The 21,939-nt window shown below is 38.7% G+C and overlaps 1 protein-coding gene across 1 annotated transcript in view; it reads right to left on the bottom strand.

Moving 5' to 3' along the window:
- POLK (DNA polymerase kappa) overlaps positions 1-21,939 on the bottom strand; it is a 79,095-nt gene that overhangs the window by 41,438 nt on the left and 15,718 nt on the right. Inside the window, exons 2-7 of the mRNA XM_075181999.1 lie at positions 8,745-8,907; positions 7,919-8,038; positions 4,858-5,010; positions 3,747-3,878; positions 2,672-2,837; positions 1,644-1,874 (exon numbers count right to left, since the gene is read on the bottom strand). Coding sequence (XP_075038100.1) covers positions 1,644-1,874; positions 2,672-2,837; positions 3,747-3,878; positions 4,858-5,010; positions 7,919-8,038; positions 8,745-8,882 — 940 coding nt within the window. The 5' untranslated portion in view covers positions 8,883-8,907. The remainder of the gene's footprint in view (positions 1-1,643; positions 1,875-2,671; positions 2,838-3,746; positions 3,879-4,857; positions 5,011-7,918; positions 8,039-8,744; positions 8,908-21,939) is intronic.

The raw sequence follows: 21,939 nt of genomic DNA, 5'->3' as shown, positions 1-21,939 counted from the left end.
TGTTATACCAAGCGTCCTTTCATTATAAAAAAACAACAACAAAAAAAAAAAGAATGGGGAACTGTAATGGAATTCACAAATCTAATACCTTTACAAATTAAGTTGGCATGGTGGCTCGTTCAATAGCTATTTATTTGGGAACTCATTTAGATTTTGCCTTCAATTATTTTTACATTTCATGGCAGATAACTTCACAATCAGCGAAGTGACACATGTAGGCAGGGCCTATTCATCAAGTACAAATGGAAAGACAGATGGATCGGACAAATGCTGTGTGTGGTTTCTGTCTTTGGCAAACACACCCAAAGCAGCAATTTCTTTATGAAACTTTAAAATCATGAATACAGCTGCTCTATGTACACTCCCAGTTCAGAAAGTACAATAAGTCACTATACAAATTGTCATAAGATCGGGTTAGGGGTACTGTCTCCTGGGGTAGACAGCTACACTTTACACACAATCAGCCAAATATGTCACAACAATCCAGTTTTTTGGTTTAAATAGCCTCAGTTAGTTTTATTCATCAGCATGAAAACAAACAAAATCATTGCTGGTCTGGCTTCTAACTAATGCATGGGAATTCCCTCTCAAAAGTGAGGGACCTAGTGTCCCACACACATACAAAACAACAGTATCTCTCAGGAGCTTCCGCAGGTATGGAGACTAAATGAACTGCCTAGCAGCCGTTTAACAGCACCTCATGAGGTGCAACTCTTAGTTACTAGCAACTTGCTAGCTGGTTGGGAAACCCGAAATGGGCCTTATGAATGGAGCCCGCCCCTCCTCTCTCTATTCATACCCCAGGGACCCTTATACCAGTTATTCCTACAGCCGAACACACACTCTGGGATGCTTTTTCCCCACACACCCAATCTCACTAGGGATTTTAAAACAAAAATGACAGGAATTCAGGACTTATATAAGTGCCATTTACTACTATCCCAGTTCTTCTGTCACAATATATAAATATGGAAATTTTATCATATCATAAAACCACCAGCTACAGGCTGGGGCACTGGAAATACAAAGTTAGAGAACAAACCAGAATAGTTTTTGCTTGTTCTAAAGAGGTTACTCATTACCGCTAACAAATGTTTCGGATATAAAGGTGAAAAAAAACATCCCAGGACTGAGCTATAATGCTGAACTGAGTAATAGCACTGTACACAATATCAAACACATGGGAATAACTAATAAAAATGTAATCTAGAATTTGACAGCTAATTTGCTTATAATGTGGTAGTATTCATTAAGTGCCGGATGGATTGGTAGCAGTGGGAGCAAACAATGAAATGTAATTCAGCTGTTGCCTGGTAACAGAAGACCCTCAGAAAGCATCCCCCCAAGTGGCTAAATATAACACAAATAACATAACACATATTATAATAATAAACTTAAGACAATAAAAACAAACTGTTACCTATGATTGGACCAGAGAGATAGATTATTGGCGGTTTCTACCACTATAGTTTGTTTTCAATGCATCGGACACACAGAGAGTGGATTGCAGGTACCTATAATTTGAGCTACACCAGAAATTTACCCATGGATTGTTAGTGATAAAACAGCGGCTGTAAAAAAAAACAGCATATGTCTTTGTGGATAACTTCAAATATATTATCCAGACAATAAAGTTCCCATACCTGCACTGGCAGTAAGGGTGGTTCTCTGTTCTATACGGAACCTCATTTCTTTCACAGTTTCTTCTGATGATGTTCCAAAGACAATCACATTTTCCACGGCTTGTTCATTTAACTGCTCAGTACCATCTCCTGAGAGAGCAAGGCCTTCGTCTGCCAGGAAGGAAGGACTATCTTCAAAAAGCACCGGTGATGTGCACTGCATTTGTTCAGCCTCACAAGTGACAGTGATTCCTAAACTTGCCAATACATTCAAAACACTTTTATTAGTACATAGATTTTAAGAGAATGATAAATAAGGCAGTGTATCACAGGGAATAATAATAATATAGTAGGCTAGAAATAACTCCAAGGGTATAAAACCATGTGTGGTCCTATATAATTGGCTAAGAATGGACTAACAAGACAATTACTTAAACACTGACTCTTCTCACTCTCCGCAGATATCGGAGTAGCACAAATTGACATCCTCACCTCTGTATATGTCTTGGACAATAGGGCACAGTGCCACATACAGAGGAGAAAGATGCCACATTGTATTTCAAAGAGTAGCTTTCTGTGCTTACTGCTTGTATACATTACCCATCATACAATGCCACAAGTGAAAAGTTAAACCATCGCCATTTTAGGGCAAGTCTGCTTTGCTTGTTAGTTCCCCCTCGACATGTAGCATTTAAGCAATGGGGAGCAACATTTGGTTGTTCTAAAGCAGATGATCCCTTTTAAAATGGCCACATGGCCTACAAAATCCAATATAAGTTGAACAACTTGTTTGCTCAATTAGATTAATCAAACCTTCTAAAACTTAGAAGTGGAGCAACCAATCAGATGCTAGCTATCCCTTTCTAGAATGTACTAGATACATGGTAGCTAGAATCTGATTGGTTGATATGGGCAACACCTTCAATTTTCATGTTTAGGTGGTTTGATCTACCCCTTACTGTTATATTGGATTTCTATTTAATATAATAACATTTCCATAGGGTCGACTTCAGCAGCCCAACGAACACTAAGATTTCAGATCACTCTACCTGGCAGAATTTCTACATTATCGGCTTCGCCAATACTAGTGACAAATCTTCTTCGTTCGTCTGGCGATGTCAATCTTTCCTCCAAGTGAGCAGTAATGTCCAGATAGGCTTCATCGAGGCTAAGCGGTAAAAAGTTAGGATCATATTCAGCAAATATTTCCCGAACCTGAAAAAATTAAATAAGATGTATTACTACATCAACTACTAATAAATTAATAAAGTGCAACTGAAAGCTGCAAACTTGGTATTCAATAAATTCTATGCTGGAAATTATCACAGTCTGATCAATTCAAACAACAATTGTAACAATCTGTTCAAACTAGAGAAGACTGTGGAGGCAGTATATCATCATCTTTTTATTTATATATATTTATATAGCGCCACTAATTCTGCAGCGCTGTACAGAGAACTCATTCGCATCAGTCCCTGCCCCATTGGGGCTTACAATCTAAATCCCCTAACTTACATACAGACAGACTGAGAGAGACTAAGGGCAATTTAATAGTAGCCAATTAATCTACCAGTATGTTTTTTGGAGTGTGGGAGGAAACCGGAGCACTCAGAGGAAACCCACGCAAACACAGGGAGAACATACAAACTCCACACAGATAAAGACATGGTCGGGAATCGAACTCATGACCCCAGTGCTGTGAGGCCGAAGTGCTAACCACTAAGCCACCGTACTCCCCACATGTCATCTAACCCCCTAGTTACCATAACTAACCTGCTAGTAGCATCTATTCTTCTAGAGGTACCTTCCTTACACTGTCTCCAACTTCCATTTGTGCTCCCCCCACCTTCCTTCTATCTTAAATCTGCCTGTACCTGCAGTTTCTGACAAAGTTCTCATTTTACAAATGGTTACAGAATCCTACAACAACATTAGTACATAAAGAGCAGAAGGAGGTTCGAAACAGCATTCTAAGAAAAATTGTCCTCCCAGATTTGGGACTAAAGGGAACAGGAGTTGTAGAAAAATGACTATTGGGATAATATGCATATGTTTCTTAACAGCGATCATATCGATCGATGATTAACACAGCATTCAATAGAAACACTTTTATTATATACGCACCTCTTTACTTACTGCCCGATATTTGTCAAAGTTCAGTGGGACAATGACTAGATTGGGGCACAACTTCTTGGCAATAAATCCAGGCATAGCTGCACGTACACCGAACCTCCTCGCCAAATAGTTTGATGTGGACTTGAAAAACAAAAGTGGTAAAAGTTTTAAAATCAACTTTAAAGGGACAGAAAACTTTCATATGAAAATGTAATGTCATAAAGACTTTTGCAAAGGCCTAAAACAAGTCTGAGCCAACATTAGTTTATCTTTTGTTAAAAGTAGTGTGCAATACGTGTGTCCCTTAACCTCAAAAAGTGTTTTACCAACGACTGAAATTCACGATCAGCATGCTGATTCATGTGTACACACTTAAATGATTTTACTACAGATCTGTGCTCTTCATCTCTCATAAACATCTACTGAAAAGATTGTGACTCTACACTTTATGGAGATCTGCCCACACTGCTGGTTGTGAGTGCATACACACTGCAGAATATGCCCAGCATCGTTCCATCATTCATAGTGATTTTCAGTCAGTTTATAATATCAATGAAACGATACGATGTGCTTTGCTATCATAAAACATGATTGTGGGAGCGTACACACTAATGCTATATCGGACCCAACAGTCGTTTATCGTGTGACTGGTAAAAACCTGTAGTGTGTACCCAGCTTAACATATTAAGATGATAAAATACCAAATTACCATGGAAGTTTGTTGTAATTTAATCTTTATACTATGCAAATTGTAAGCTTTATCTGTGATGGATAACCATACAGGTGGCAGTGTTGCTATAGCCATCTATAGAATAGTCAAGTAAACAAGAAGAGTGAGGGAGAGCTTTGAGCCACTCTCCAAAGAGAATACGCTACAGCCGCTTGGGAGAATAGATTTCCTAGTAATGCTATTTACCCTGCAGCCCTATGAGTTAATGCATTAGCCGCTGTTTGTTTTTGTTCAATTTTCCCAGGAATGTACAGTAATGACTGTTACTTTTGTTTGAATTGATCTAAAAAAATAATTATGAAATCTGATGTTAGCAATAAACCCTGCTGTACAATACAGTAGAGAGGAAGTTATTTGAATGCTAAAAACCGATCAATAAATAGGACTCACCAACATGCTCATAGAACCCACTGCCATAGGCTTATCCTTCAGTTCAGGGTCGTCTCGCATTTCTACAGCTGCATAAAATGCGTCCATATCAACATGCACAATAACGCGGTTCAAATCACGGCTCCGTTCAAGTTCTAGAGCGAGCTTGTCCACCTGTTCAAAATAATAATTAAGAAAAAGGTAGGATTATAAACTTATCAATCAGGGATTGACACAACATCATTAAAATGAACACTGTGGGGCATATTCAATTAGGTTTCCGGTCCACGGTAACGCGCGTTACCTGAACAGTATTGATGGTAATACGGTACCACAATAACGCAGATTTTCCTACACAACCCTATGGGGTGCGCACGAAAATCCACCTTATTGTGGTACCGTGGACTGACTTTGCAGCCCGTTCAGGCGTGTTCCCGATGTCCGGAAACCTAATTGAATATGCCCCTGTGAGTTTAATGACCGGATAAGTTGCAGCTAATTTATTTTTTCAGTACAAGCTGTAATTTCATTATGCATCATCAAGTAAAGGATTGTTCACCAGTATAAAAAAAGGAGATAAATAAAATGCAGAATGCTATTTTCTCAATGAAGACAAGGTTCGATCAATATCACCCGTAACAGTACATCCATACATTTTAGGATAAAGATTTCCTATGACCTTTCAGTAGATACTAAACATCTCCATGTTATTTATCAGTAAGGCAGAAGGATTTCAGTGTGTGATGCCCGCTAAAGTGAACCACTACATGAACTGCGATATCCCTGATCGGAAGGCATTGCAAATGATGTCCCCTGCTGTTCCCCCGATTGGCAGAATCTGTTCAGTTGCTAGGAGACACCATGGCTTAATTGTTGAAGTGGTAGCTTTTTCAATTTCTTAATTTCACATATTTATTTCCTCTGTTAACATTTTTGAGGATTATTTTGGACTGGTTTCCTCTTGAGACATAAACACAGATGGCTCCAAAGGTTCAAACACACTAAAAAAAAAACACAAAAAAAAACACAACATCGCACAGGGACATACTGGGTCCAATGGGCAACTTCCGACACAAAACTATCGGAGATTGCTGAACAGTAGAGTTAAAAGCCATAGGGGTATATTCGATTATCTGTGAACCTCGCGGCTGCGCATTTTTCATGTTAATACGGTACCGCAACTTTGCAGATCTCCCCTCGCAACCCAAGGGGGTGAACGGAAATCCGCGATGTAACACGGAGTGACTAATGGTCTGTTCCGGAGGCACTACACGCTTTATTGAATATGCCCAAAAACAATCACCTCCTAAATGAACGGAACCACTGCCTATCACTGAACAGTTTGTACAACATGCTTCCATGCTTGGCTTTCTAAATGTGAAACTTTCATAATCAGCAGGAGGAAAATATCACAGACATATTCTGGGACTCCTGTTTTATTTTGTCTGCTCCTACCTGTGCATCCCTGTATCATCTTGTATGTTCTATATGACACTTGTTTGTTATATACCTTACCAATTATGTCTTATGTACAGTATCCATGTCTTGCTAGTGTTACATTTTTGCTTCTTGAATGTCCATCAATGCCTCTGCTTGTTCAAAGTTTTGTATTTTACCTGTATTTCCCCTGTGTATCGTGCCATATAAACAATACTTCTAACACATCAAAACAACATCAACAGTAGCAGAAACATGTTTCAGACAAACACAAATGTAACCATAACCCCAAATTGTAGCACAAATGTGATAATTACACAGCCTGCATTCAAAATCAAAGTGTTTAACATTCTTAACTTGTTTTTTGATAACCACTCATTTCTTCACACTGCGTAGTAACAACTGTTTGTTCCAGCTCTGTCCCATGATTGCCAAGTCACATACAACTCTTGATCTAAGCATGACCAGAGCCTATGACTGGCTTAGAACACACTCCTCTGATGAACAATAGGAGGTCTATCTGAGAACTTCAGACAAGCATTGTTCAACCTTGACTTTCAGGATTGTCAGCGAGCCAGACACAAAACCAAATATAAACTCAGGGAAGTATCCAAGAACAATCCTATCCAAGACGGTTTTATTTAGAATTAAAACAACAGTATGCTTCACTTAAAAATGAGTAATGTTGCTTTCAAGATAAAAGGAACTCAATGACATGTTTATTTATATTAAATACTTATAAGCAACACCCAGAAATACGTCTAGTGAAGTTTTAGGAAGCTGACAGAACTGAATATATACAATTTTTTCCTGTGGGAGAAAAAATTTGTTCCCGTCAGTGCACACTAGACTACTAGAAGTCCTATTGGTACGACACAGCACTAAAAGTGACTAATGGGAAATTATAGAACACAACTCCTTGCACCTGCCTTGCTGATATTAAGGGTTATATATGTCATGTTATTAGTTTATTTTTACTGTGCAATTGGCTCAGAGTTGTTTAATTTAGAATCCTACCCATAAAATCATTGAGCGATGTGAGAAACTCTCTCGCAACTAATTACATCCACATCCAAATGGATCAGGTATATGGAGGGATTTTATCCCAATTGGAATCTGTGTGTTGACTATTTAGAGTCTCAATGAGTGGAAGGTTTTGCACACTGACCTTAGGGCTATTTATCTCACCATAAACAGACTTAAACAACTGAAACGTCTTTTTTTGTTCATTCACTGTCTGCAAATATGACCAGGAGGAGCATTTATGACATACCGTGTTTCCCCGATAATAAGACCTACCCCTACTTTCCACGAACGGTTCAAATTAAGCCCTACCCCGAAAATAAGCCCTACCTAAATCCCCATTTTGTCCGGTCCCTGCGCTTCAATCCAATGCCCCAAGCTCCGCCCCCCCCCACATGAAATGGATGCCGCTGTTAAACATTTAACAGTGGCATCCAATCACAGCTGCAGCGCTCACTGTCTCACAGTGAGCACACACCCTCCCCCGTGCGTGCCATCGTCATTTACAGCCACGTCGCGGAGGAGAGACAGTAATAACTAAAAAAAACAAGATCTGTTTTTAAAAACCTTCCACTGATATCATTGAACGCTCACGAATTGCACCAACAGAGAAGTGAAGTACCTGAATTTGAGCTTTCTTTATTTGTGAACTGGTCAACAGAGATTTTTGTTGTAGCATTTTCTCGATGCGTTGGTTAACTTGCTGGTCTTTCTTGAGTTCATTGTCATAAAACCTGGAACCCTGTAATACAGAGAATTTCATATACTCTCTACAGCCACTAAAGACACAATGACACATTGTCACAGACAGTCCACTTCCAAGGCATCCAATGTCTCACACAATAAAAAGCAATCTCAGATAAAACAAGCCAAACTTCAATGGTCATGAATCATCGTTGCTGAAAAATATTGATAGGAACTCTACTATTAAATTATATTTTTATTACACCACGTTGTTATGGGCATTCCCTCTGAAAAGTAAACCCAGCCAGGAATCAGCTGATGGTTACATGATGAATCAACATGTTACATATGCAGCAATATAGTAAACTGTCTGTGGTTCACACAAAATCGCACTAACGAGTATCATCACCCGCTAGAATCCAGCTAGTTATCTAGTGACACCGCGTGTAATGGGTGAATCTATACAATTTGCCCAACCACATGTATCGCTCAAATGACCTTATTTAGGACAAAGAAGCCAACATTAGGCCACTCCTAACGGACATAACGCATTAATACATGGCTAAGTATATTAATAACGTCTTCCAAAAATATGCTTTCTTTAGTTTTTTGTATTTAAATGCAAGGACCACTTGAAAGTAACAGATTTTTAATGTCCAAGTAACCTAGTTTTTACTATAAAGGAAACATAATGGAAGTCTGATTACATCGAGATTAATACTCCATAATAAAAGTAAAATCTTCACCATATAGAATCCACTCACTTTTGTTACATCCATAATGATTTTATTGATCTTGTCCTTATCCAGACCCTCCATTCCAGCCTTGTTGTCATTAAGGCCCATTCTGAACTGAAAAGCCTCATTGCTGGGGGCAATCTCTTTGTCTTCTTGGTGATCCATTATTCTTTTAGTTTGCAGCTCACGACTTGTGATAAAAAAAAATAAAATATCACAATTAATAAACAATTATTTGCATGCATCTAATAGCAGTTTACTTTTATTATTGCAACAGTGATACCAAGTGATTGGAACATTTCAAGCTCCTGGCTAACTATAAAGCCTATTAGTATAGGCACAACTAGAAGAAGACTGGCTACAACCATAACCATGCTTCCCTAGAGAGCAGGGCCTTTGAAATAGTAAGAGAAACAGATGGCTTTAAAATATTTTGTAAAAATAAATATAAATTAAAAAATCTGACCGAAAGCAAAAAAAATCAATGCAGTTACTACACTAGACACAAGACTTCACATGTAAGGTTATCAGAATGGTCACGCAGGGACAATATTTCTTTACTATTCAGCCCCATTCAGTTCTTCTCTTGGTACTACCATAATTATCAGGCCATCAGCTGACAAGTCTACACTGTACTCATGTATCCAGACACCTCCGTGACACGGACACATGGGCTGGGGGCTGCATGTCTGTACGCTGGTCCTTCCTAACCCTGGCATTGCCCACTGTGACACTTACCAATATATATGTTTCTTATAAAAGGTTACCAATACTATATTGTATAGCTGTACAAGTTAGTTCCATGTTACTAGTCATCATCATTTATTTATATAACGCCACCAATTCTGCAGCGCTGTACAGAGAACTCACTCACATCAGTCCCTGCCCCATTGAAGCTTACAGTCTAAACTCCCTAACACACACACACACACACACAAAGACAGAGAGACTAGTGTCAATCTGTTAGCATTTCTACATATAAAATATATCCTAATGTGTACAAATGAGCCTTTTTTTAAGTTACACCGGTAAAAGAGAAAGAGCATTTCTCATGACAGAGCAGTAAGTGTAATATTATATAAATTACGTCTACATTTGTCAGTTATTATCATCATTATTAATAATAATAATAATAATAATAATAATAAAGTTTTGAAAGCTGTTAAGGATGCAAGTGAAATATTGAGCAAACAGTTACATTCATTATTTCATCTGCTTCCATTACATCAGTCAAAACACTTTGGAGGGGTTAATATGTGAAATAGTAGATATAATTATAATGTCACATGTTATTGAAATATACAAGCTTGATTCTTAGGGGCACATTCAATTCTTGGCGGAAACGCAGAGAATCTCGTGGTCCGTGCACTAATCGTGTGCGGAAAAAAATGTTAATACGGTAATTTACTCGCTGGATTTCAGCTCGCAGCTCCCTGAACCGCGAGCTGAAATCCAGCTATCTATTACCGTATTAACGGTAATAGTTTTTCCGCGGCGCGGAAAAAAAAGATTTGAATATGCCCCTTAGAGTAAAAACTTTGCAAAGGACAATGACTGGTATAATTAGGGTTTAAGTACTATTTTTATTCCTATGTTTTTTCATATGCAAAAAAACATGTTTCAGTGTTAACTAAAAATATATCATAAAAATTGAAAAACACCATATAATTTGGTGTCTATTTTGTTTCTATTTTAAATAAGGGACAGGGAAGGGTGTCTGGGGACAGCAGAGGAGGGGACAATTCGCCAGCAGGGAGAGAAGTACACCAGTGACTTACAGTTAGTTAGTAAACTCTGTATGCTTCTCAGCATACATAAGAATGAGTGTTCCATATTGTCTATCTCTACAGGGCATTCATGTGTCTATCAGGAGAATTCCTCAAGCACAAGTCAATCTGATTGCTCTTTGAAAAAGGAAAAAAGGATTTCTTTGATATGCGCACACACACTGCAGGGAAATTCGTTTTAGCAGCAGAATTACATGTCAGGAACAATTTAGACACACTACATCCTCCACAGATCATGTGCACTTCTCTGCTCAGCTCTCACAGCAGCCAGACTCTCTGCAATCAGATCCCGTCACTACAGTCATATCTTACTTGAAAAAAGTCCTTCTTAATGCACAATATTTTAGTCCACAACATAATCTGTGTATATGGACTATTTCACGACAATGCAGTGAGAAGAGGAAACTGATATGATCTTAATGTGTACCTGTAGATTACTAAACAGGAGAGGTTGTCAATTTAGGGGCCCAACCAATATACATTACGATACAGCTCATCAATCCCCTGGAACTAGTGATAACACTGGGCAGCATGGTGGCTAAAAGGTTAGCACGTCTGCCTTACAGCACTGGGGTCATGAGTTCAATTCCAAACCATGGCCTTATCTGTGTGGAGTTTGTATATTCTCCCCGTGTTTCCGTGGGTTTCCTCTTGGTGCTCCGGTTTCCTCCCACACTCCAAAAACATACTAGTAGGTTAATTGGTGTGTTTGTGTGTGTCTGTGTGTGTTAGGGAATTTAAACTGTAAGCCCCAATTGGGGCAGGGACTGATGTCAGTGAGTTCTCTCTCTCTGCTGTACAGCGCTGCAGAATTAGTGGCGCTATATAAATAAATGGTAATAATAATAACACTGGGGCATGCAGTCATATCTCACAGATGTCTCTCGTTCACAGGCAGTCAATCGAGGCTGCATTCTTATGAATACTGGTTCAGCCCATAATACTGTTGCCTCCATGTGTTTAGAGCAGTCATGGCCAACTTGGCACAGCTACTGGGCGTCTTGCCTTCAAAAGAGCTACACAGAGGAAGGAGAGCACAGTGCACTCCCTCCCACTCCGGGTATGCTGCGTGACCTCCCTGCACCATGCAGAGGTCACATAACACAGAAATTGACTGCCTCCGTTCTGCCTCAATCTATGTTTATTAAACAGAAAATAAGACGAGGAGCAGCCGGCTGGGGGGACGGGACGCAGGTTAAGGTTTAGAGTATGGGAATAATTTAAATGGTAACTTTTATATTAAAATAAGAAAAAATATAAAGCACATTATAATTCTTCAAATATTATGTAAACATCAATGCAGATGAACAACTATATTTAATACATAAAAAAAGCATGGCTTTGATTAGGTTTTAAAACGTCTCCTCTTATTGCCCTCTGTAGACATAGTCTAAGGTTATATATACACAGGTGTTTTGTGTTTCTTCAGTTCAAACAGCATCTTGAGCTTCTGAAATGAGTAAGATAACAGATCGGCTTATGGTCTCGGGGTAAATACCGCAAAGTAATCCTTCTTTTAGCTTCTTCCTTTGCGTTGAGGTTTTATTGTTGTTTTAAATGTAATCTTCACTATTTTCCTTTGTTTGATTGTTCTTTATTTAAAACATGTGGGAAATATCAAAATGTATTTGTAATAAATGCATTTAATAATGCATCAGCAGAGTTTGTGAAATCACAGTCATGTGTGCAGTAGCCATTCAGTTGCGTTCACCAGTTTAGAAGTCATCAAAGTAATAGCTGCAATAGGGATATACCAACACAGGTAAAGAGCAGTGTATTCGAACGCCCCCCATCCAAAAAATAAGTTCTTTAGTCGATTACTGTGCTCTCAATTAAGCAGTCGATCTGACATTATTCTTCTAAACCTTTGCTAGTTTAAAATGATGAGGTCATTAATAGTAGTTACTTAAAAATAAAAAGTCAGTAAAATATTCTCCATTGTTCAATTAGACACTAGTCCATCTTTCACAACTGTAAACAACACAGACTTAGAAATTATTGAGTACATAAAAAGAGAGTAAGAAAAAGCAATGTAGCCAGATATCTCCTATGGGAAAAAGAATACAACACAACACATATCTACGCTTCTACTTTGCTTAATGGTATCTAGTAAGGGGGGGTTGTACATACATACTTTTAGTGTACCCTTTTGTAGAGACTATCAACAAACTTATCTAGAAGCACGCATAGCCCACTTGCTTTTTGATATATTTGAACCTTAACAAACATAGACATGTCCCCAACCACTACTACTAGGCCAAGACCTCAGACCATTGTGTTATGAGAGAAGTATCACACGTAAATAAAGATTGACGGGTGGAGTCTGGGACAAGATGTAACAATTCTACATCGTTTAATGCTTCTTTGCTTCTGATTAATTTAAAGATAGTGACAGCTGAAGAGTCTGCTGATGCAGGCGTTCCATAGACAAGCTGCATACGACAACTTTTGCAGCCATACGTGGGGAGAGGTTCTGAGAGAAACAGAAGATTATGAAGTGTCCGGAGGAGCACAGTGGGCAGAGGCTGGGCTGACAACAAGTAACCTTGGTGGCTAACCCAAATTAGTGGCACATGACACCACAGCACCACTAAAAAAACAGGCTATTGTAGTAAGGAAAACAAACGTTTTATTTTCATTAATAATCCTTGTCGCAAACTTTTCCTCTTCTGAACCTTACAATTCATTACTCTTCGAAGTGCAGTAAATTAAAGGCTACACTCAAGATTAAAACTTCCTGAAAGAGAGATTAACGTGGCATGTGCGAAGGACGTGGTGGTACGATTTGCACCATCGTATGATGACGTGATTCACTGCAAATCACGTCTATAACTCAATCCCTGGCCACTTCATTAGCAAGTGGGCGGGTGGGAGGGCGCCCTGCTCTTCAGGGCGTCTGGGAGAATTCGCTGAAATTGGGGAGTGTCCCAGATTTTCCAGGAGAGGATTCAAGTATGGATTAAAAACAAGAGAGGCCATAGGGAAATGTCTTTACTTTAATTTCAAATTGACATTCTACAGTTATAAAAGTACAAACAAATGCCAAACTTAATATCTACCTGTACCTGCCAAGGAGGCAGCTAAATTGAAGAAGGTTAAGCTAGATAACATATAATGAGTAGATTCAAGTTCTTGAAAAGCAAAAACGACTTCCTAATTGTTCCCGCTTTTATATACTCAGCTTATGTCAATCTAGTATTTTCCAGGATCATAATCAGATAATCAAATTTAAACCACTGTCAGCATGTTACTAATCACTGAACATAAAGGGAAAAAAGAAATCTGTCTTCACAGGGAAACCTTTTCTGCTACATGTTTTCTTCTACATAAATGCAATATTTAATGGCCTGGGATTTCAGAATAGCTGTGATGCACTATAACCATTACACCCAATACATTAGCACAGAGTAAAAGCCAAGAGGAGTGAAAATTACAAATACTCTTTCATCTACACATGTCCTTAAATTATACTAATTAGGGTTTGATATGATTTGAGTTTTCAAGTAATCATTTGCAAAAAAAAACAAAAACACAGATTTGGTGTAATGTGCTCTAACCCTTGTGCCATAGATTTGTGGGTGGTCCAAAAAAGGTAACAGAGTTATTAAATGCCACAGGATATAATAAAACCTAATTCCGTTTTATATTAATAAATACCAAATAGTTGATTGGACGAGAGGGGGTTCAGACAAACAATGGGTCTTGATAGAGGGATACACACTATGCACACAGATTAATCTTACACTCTGTCATCACTTCCCATTACCAAACATTCGACAATTTCTCCTACCCTGACCAAATTGTCTAGACTGCGAACTGTTCCACACATCACACAGTACTTACCCCTGACTCCACTCTTTGACAACCCAGACTTCCCTCCTGATTTCCCAAAACAGGCTTTTGAACACTGGACGTGGGCTGGTGACCCCAGCCCACATCCAGCCCGCGCAGACCACAGCTGGTCGGCGTATCGGGAGCCATACCCTTTGCTGACTTAGAGTCAAAATAGGAATTTACCTAATGCACAAATGTGGAGGGGCACTTACAACTAAGGCATATGCTCCCCTGGTGTCCGCAAGACGACAGGGAGGACACTCATGAAAATTGCGTCCTTATGCACTGCCCCCGCGTATCCTAGGCACACCTTATTCACAATATATAGAATCCTGATCGAATATTTCTTTAATAAACTATCCAAATTCTCTAGCGATTGGGAGCATGAGTTGGGATCTGTTAGACCCAAACAAGATTGGGGCGACATATTCCAGCGTACTCAAGCTAACTCAATCAGCGTGTGAGTGATTGAAACACAATATAAAGTGTTGACTCAGTGGTACCGGTGTCCCAGCCTACTAGACCTCTGTTGGAGATGTCAGATGGTATCGGGCACTCACTACATATCTGGTGGAAACGCTTACCTCTCAGACCCTTCTGGGACACAGTTTTACTTATCTCCAAAGCAATCGTGGGAACTGAATTATCTAACTGTCCGAAATACTTGACTACTTAATGATATCAAATTGCCTATTTCCCAATATAATTTTTTTTTTACTGTGAAATACCTCAGCAGCGCAGCAAAGGCTGTGATACCGGCCAACTGGAGATCCCTAACAGCCCCTTCTACCAAAGCATGGTGTGAACATTTGGACTTTTATATGTCTATAGATGACATGATTTACTCCTCAGCTGATAAATATAGAGTATACTACCTACTATGGTATGAGTGGATGGAATTCAAAGATACTACATTGTACACCCAATGGAATAACTGAGACCCAAATCAACCCCCCTCCTTCCCTTTCTCCTTTTCCCTTCTTATGTTTATCCCCTATCCAACAAAGTAGTTAAGCAACTACACACCTCTTGGCGTGTTCATTTATACTGTCCACAGCTCTGCTTGCGAAACCTGTTGTTAATCTTCTCGGTTCAAAAATTGAGCTGCCTTACAGGTGTTGTAAACTATATGAATGTTATTCAAACAAACAGCAAACAATAATGTTCAATCGTGTTTATACTGTTGCATGCATGCATATATATATATATATATATATATATATATATATATATATATATATATATATATATATATATATATATATATATATAGTTCCATTTTCAATAAAAACAGTCTATATTAAAAAAAAAAATAATAATTGTATATTACCCATTCCTATGTGTTCCTGTACTTGGTCTTTTTGCCAAGATTGAAACAGATCTTCAGGTCAATAATCATGTGTCCGGGCAGGATTTATTTAAAAAAAATTGTTACAAAAGTGTGGAGGCAGATGATATTAATTTATTACTGGTCTGTCAAACCAAGACAGAATACAGCCACAGTCACCCCTGCCTCCTCACTGTCCTGGGTAGATATACAGGAAAGTACCACTAACTGTTCACTCTAGTATCTGGGGTCTCCCCTAACAATACAGACTGAAGTATGAAATCTTCTCTTCTCACTTCCATGTCAGGTCTCCAAATACAGCTGGACCTTCCTCCTCTGTAACCTCCTCTAAGAGGAGGATAAACATTTTGTGAAATTATCATTCCACATGCTAGCTGCAGCTAAATGCCTCATCGCTAAGTCTTGGAAACAACTAGATCAACCCTGTATTTCTTCCTTGTCATCTTACATATAGTTTATATGCTGAATGGAGAAAACACTAACAAATACATGACAAAGATAAAACTTTCAGCAAACGACTTTGCCAGCATAATCGGCTGTCCCCATCATCTAATCATGAGTTTACACACTACTCACAACCCCACAGTGCAGAGATTTCCTCCGCTAACCAATAATGTCCCTACTATCTACTATTTAACATAACTCCTACACATCTCAAGATATCAATGTGGTGACTCCGTTTTCAGAACCTCCTTTCCTATTCTTCTTACTGCTGCAACCTGTGTGCATGTATGTTAGGGAAGTTAGACTGTAAGCTCCAATGAGGCAGGGACTGATGTGATAGAGTTCTCTGTACAGCGCAGCGGAATTAGTGGCGCTATATAAATAGCGGATGATAAGGATGATGACTATCTGTGTGCCTAGCCTTCTTACATTGCAGTATTTGCTACTTCAAACAACCAGCTTATATTTGAAAACTTCTGAATTGCTTCGGTACACTGACTCTGTTTGAAATTAGCTCTATTGGCCTTTGGACTTTAGCTAAACACACCAGTATTGTGGCAGGATACTCAAGCAGTAATAATGGAGACAGCTGAAGCGATATCTATTAAGAGGTGTGTTGTAAGTTTAAGCATTGTGCCAGTGGAATGCCAGAGAAGGTTAAAATTCCTGAAAGATCGCCTCATAGCTCTTGAGTTACAGCTGAAGTAGGAAGCTCAAGTCATTTCACAAAAGGCACGAGACTGACATCAGGGTTTTCAGAAATGTATAATTAATATGTCCAAGCAAGTGAGCCATATATGTCAGCTTAGCAGAGTCTATCAACAGCTTTAGCATCTCCTACTACTCTCCCTCATTCGTGGATGACAGGTGGACCTATCCTGTTAGGAGAGGTTCCTCAAATGTTCATTATTCAGTGTCAGATGCACTTTCAGCTCTACGATTCTCCTTTCAAATCTGAAAAGATTAAAGCCATGGTGAATACTTTTGCTCCTTAAACATGACACTTTGCATTGGGACTCTCCCAATATTGAAACTACTAGTCCAATATTTCCTTTTCAACTTAATCAAAACAATGACATACACAATGATCCAAATCAGAAAGATGCTTAGAAAGCAATACGGAGGTAGTGTCAGGGGAGATGCTCAATAGCAGAATATATAAGATTGTTATGGAATACTTGGAAAAAGGCCTCAGCAAAGGGTTTTATCTGTGCTTCTACATTCCCAGCAGGTGCACCATCTTTTGGTGAAGAAAAAGGTTCATTACTATCCTGCAATGATTATAGAGAATGGAATAATAATTAAGAACATTTATCCTATCACCACTAACCTCAGAATTGCTGGAGAGGCTTTGTTTTTTATATATATTTTGTTGAAGAAGATTTACAAAAGATATACAAAGCAAAAAGACACTTGTTAAACAAAGTTATCTAAGAATTACAAAGCATCAAGACAAAGGAGTGTATTTAGTTATTTCTGATACACTTTCAGTTCCTTATTGTATAATATTAGTTATATAAATTGTTCTCAACATTCAAAATTACAGCTCACATTAACAACCAGTAGAGTACTTCCTATGAGCATGTGTAATGCTTCTTCAAGCGCAACATAACAAATGGTTTGGTGGAAGCACTCCCAAATATGTTTGCCAATATTGAAAGAATATATGATTATGTTTTTCTTAATTAGTCTGATGAAGTGCAGACAATGTAATAGGATTCCACTCATCGCTGGAAACGACATGTCGATCAATGGAAGACCGCCTTGTGAACCAAATACAAACATTATAATATCTGGTGATCTTCTAGATTTACTTTTTGGGGGGGGATTTACTCAACCAATTTGTCTCAATAACATTAATGTTCCCAAATTCTTTAGAACAGCATCAAACTGTCCAGGATTGTCTTTGTAAACATAACATCGCTTCAAGGTCTAGAAATGGATCCCAACAAGGGATGTTGGGATCCCCAGAAGTTGAGGGAATTGCTTTCCTTGGCCAGACAATACACTAATCATTTCGGAAATTGAGCTTATGTCCATATTTAGGGAGTGACTGTGACAGGATGGACTAGTCTCTACTAGTTTACTTCCTGGTGCACCTGGGCTCATACCCCTGACCTCTTCCTATATATCAGGGTTGCTGTGGATCCCTCATGGCCTACCACACTTGCCAGAGCTGCTGTGTAGCGAGCGGGCAGAGCGGTGGTACCGGAATCCTGGGTCCAAACCTCAGTACAGCCAGGAACGGATTAGAGTTGGGTCTAATCTGTAGGTCACAAGAATTTCAGCGTGGAAGAAGTTGTCAAGCAGGTCTTTGAAGCAAGTGATGTTTATTTGCTTTCACACTGGTTTAAGGTACCAAGAGGTCAGAAGAAACAAGAATGATACATTTCAGTACAAACCAGAGTTGTTTTATACAGTTTTGGACACAGCTTCACAGGGGGTAAGCCAACCCCCTGAAGTCTGAGTTATTTTTAGTATCAGGATGCAATAGATTTCCCCAAACATGGATTTAAATGCAATTCATACTTACCAAAATTTACACTTATCTGTGATATCCTACATCACGTGCTGTTTACAATGTTAGGTTTTCTGTCTGTCTAACAAGACATGCACACCGGTCCCCTGCCGGGCCTTCAGCCAGAGCAGGCATTTGACACTTCACATCAAAAGACTAAGTTAGCATTTCCTGCTATCAGCCAAAGAGACTTCCTCCCCACATATGCCTAATTAGATTTCCTCTAGCAAAGTTACAAAACCCCAAACAAGACATTTCTTATACTAAAATACACACAATATCAAAAATAAGTAAATTTGCAATCATATAAAAAAGTACCCTGCGCTATTTCTGTTAAATAAATTTATACCCATAAGTTATTTATAAGTGATCCAGCCACAGTGACCTTAAAGTATAATTTCAATGTCCAGAGGGTTACTTTTCTACAACACATGGGGGGTATATTTACTAAACTGCGGGTTTGAAAAAGTGGAGATGTTGCCTATAGCAACCAATCAGATTCTAGCTGTCAGAATGATACCTAGAATCTGATTGGTTGCTATAAGCAACATCTCCACTTTTTCAAACCCACAGTTTAGTAAATATACCCCATGGTCCAAAAAGCAAAAACAAAAGACTGAATCGCCAGCAGCGAGGAGCATGTGACAGACATCTCTGCAATCTTCTTACTCTCTCTAACTGACCTGGCTCAGGCAAGCAACACGTTGTCCAAAGAACATGTGGAGAGAGCAGAGTAATTGTGGGTCTACTTCTGGACATCCTGAACACTGGAAACCAGGTAAGTAACTTGTTGGGATCAAGTTGTGCTAGTTTTATATCCCCCCACACTAACTACAAAACCAACTACTCCTACTTCCTTCACCATCAGCACATTACTCTGCAGTGTTCGTTGTACCTCCTATATGTTAAGCTCTTTGGCAGGACTAACTGTACCTACTGTTGTAACGTAAATGTATGTAATCTGTCCTTTACCTGTTACACTGTTGTATGGTACTGCAGTATTATGACGGTGCTTTACACAAAAATAATGTGCTAGGTCATGGAACCCTCTGGTCTCCCTCTGAGGCCCATTCCAGGAGAGCATCAGGAAAGTGATTATTAATGCTTTTATTTTATTTTTTACTTCTCTGTCCTACACCAACCAGGTAGAGGGGGTAGTGCCCCTGGTAATACTACCCGAGAGGCTGTAAGTATCCAACCTCATTTAGACGCTGAATATGTGCTGGTGGTTTCCACATGGCCATTGGTTGTGGTCCGCACACTCATGCCCATATTGCTGCATATTATTCCTTTCTTACTACTGGGCACTGCTGGATTATAATTATCCTCTATACTTCTCTAAGCATATTTATGGGGAGTACTGTAATTACTGGGTGATACTACTACTGCTGCCATTTAATTGGGCATGACTATTAATGGTGGCATAATACTGTTACTAGAGGATTATTGCTGTGCATTACTTCAATTACAATTGAAATGTTAGCATGAATTATTACTACTGGTGGCTATTTAATGGGCATTACTACAGCCATATTACTGGACAGTATCCACACAGGTGTTTTAAACAGGATAATTACTGCTACTTATGACATTTTATGGGTCATTACGACTAATGGTGTTATTTTATTAGGAGGTTCATAATAACACCATTAAGTACCAGTTCACTCCAGTGTGGATCTTGAATCAATTGCAGGTGAAGTATTAAATATAAAATGTACAATTCAAGATTTAAAGCTATATGCATACCTTGGGGGGAGAACATTTTTGTTCATTCATTAACATGGTCGGAGGATGATGATGTTGCGGGGGTCATTCTACATCAAATCAACAGAGGGTTTCAAACTGACAGTTTTAGATTGTAAAGAAATTTGGTATAATAAATGCTGTCATAGGTGTAGAGAAAACCCCCAAAATCTTAGGCTGATATGTGCACTGGTGTTGAAGTTATACACCTTTAAAACTGCACCTTTTTAACGTAAAACTTGCTTTAAACGTTTTTTTAAAATTGCATTTGTAGTTCACCTGATTGAGCTAGAGAGTTGGGCACGTTTTCATTTAAAACCTCTTTTTATGGGCTTTCATATGATATATATATAACACAGCTCATGTTTCAATAAAAATATTACATTTTTCAAAATCAAGATTTAGATTTTCTCAAAAAGCCCTATTTTAAATTTTTTGAAAAAACATCTCAAAAATTGTTCATACTGTTGTTAATAAATCCCCAAAGTTTTATTTAACCAGTGCATATATCAGCCTAAGATTTGGGGGATTTTCTCTACAACTATGACAGCATTTATACCAAATTTCAATGAAATTAGAGAATGTAAGGTAGAATTTTTTCTAAAATTGTGTTGATTTGATGTGGAATGATCAGGGGGAAGCGATGAGAAGAACAAAGTCCACTATTAGTCCTACCCCCTCCAAAGCCTCACAAAAAACATCACACAAACCCAGGCCTGAGAGACTAATCACGGAGCTGGATAAAAATAAAAATGGCATCACGGAGCAGTTCCCTGGTCTTTAGGGAGTGCCTGGGGATAGAATGCTCCTCTCCATCCACAAGTGGTAGTGCAGCTAGAATATATCTATTGTATTAGCTAGAACAGAGCATTAATATTGGGGTATTTGATGTCAAAGCAATTTGGATAAAGTCTTCAGCGTCCAATCGATTTCTCTGCTTTGTTTTTATGTTCGTTAGAGTGGAAAATCCTTGTTCACAAAAGGTAGGTTGTTACAAAAAACAAAGATAGAGAATTGCGCAGAGTCACCGAATCAATGTTTAATAAAATTATAACAAATATAGTAAAAGCAATAAAAACCAATATAAATGTATATAGACAAAATGGTAGGTATATACACATAGATTTACCTTGGAATGGCAATTTTTATAAAATTAATTAAAATATGGCAGAAAAGTAAAGTAAAAAATTGCCATTCCAAGGTAATATACCGTATATACTCGTGTATAAGCCGAGTTTTTCAGCACATTTTTTGTGCTGAAAAAAGCCCCCCTCGGCTTATACTCGAGTCCCACTTACCTGGTCTCCGTTTTCCAGTCTCCCCCGCTCATCTGCAGGCATCTGCAGCCTCTGTGGATCACTGTCAGCCACCATTTTATTGTAGCCCGTTTTTGTGTGTTCATTGCACATGGAACAATAAAGTTAAATGAAAAGGAGCCTGTCAGTCAAAGCTAAAGACCGGGACATTTCCATCTAGCCCCGCTGGTCAGAGACACATGTGAGTACCCTGACTTGTCCACTGCAATTATTTGCAGCAGTTTTATAAAGT

This window comes from Mixophyes fleayi, chromosome 1 (assembly GCF_038048845.1).
Source record: "Mixophyes fleayi isolate aMixFle1 chromosome 1, aMixFle1.hap1, whole genome shotgun sequence".
In the NCBI taxonomy this organism is placed as follows: domain Eukaryota; kingdom Metazoa; phylum Chordata; class Amphibia; order Anura; family Limnodynastidae; genus Mixophyes; species Mixophyes fleayi.
This window is presented reverse-complemented; position numbering and strand designations above follow the sequence as displayed.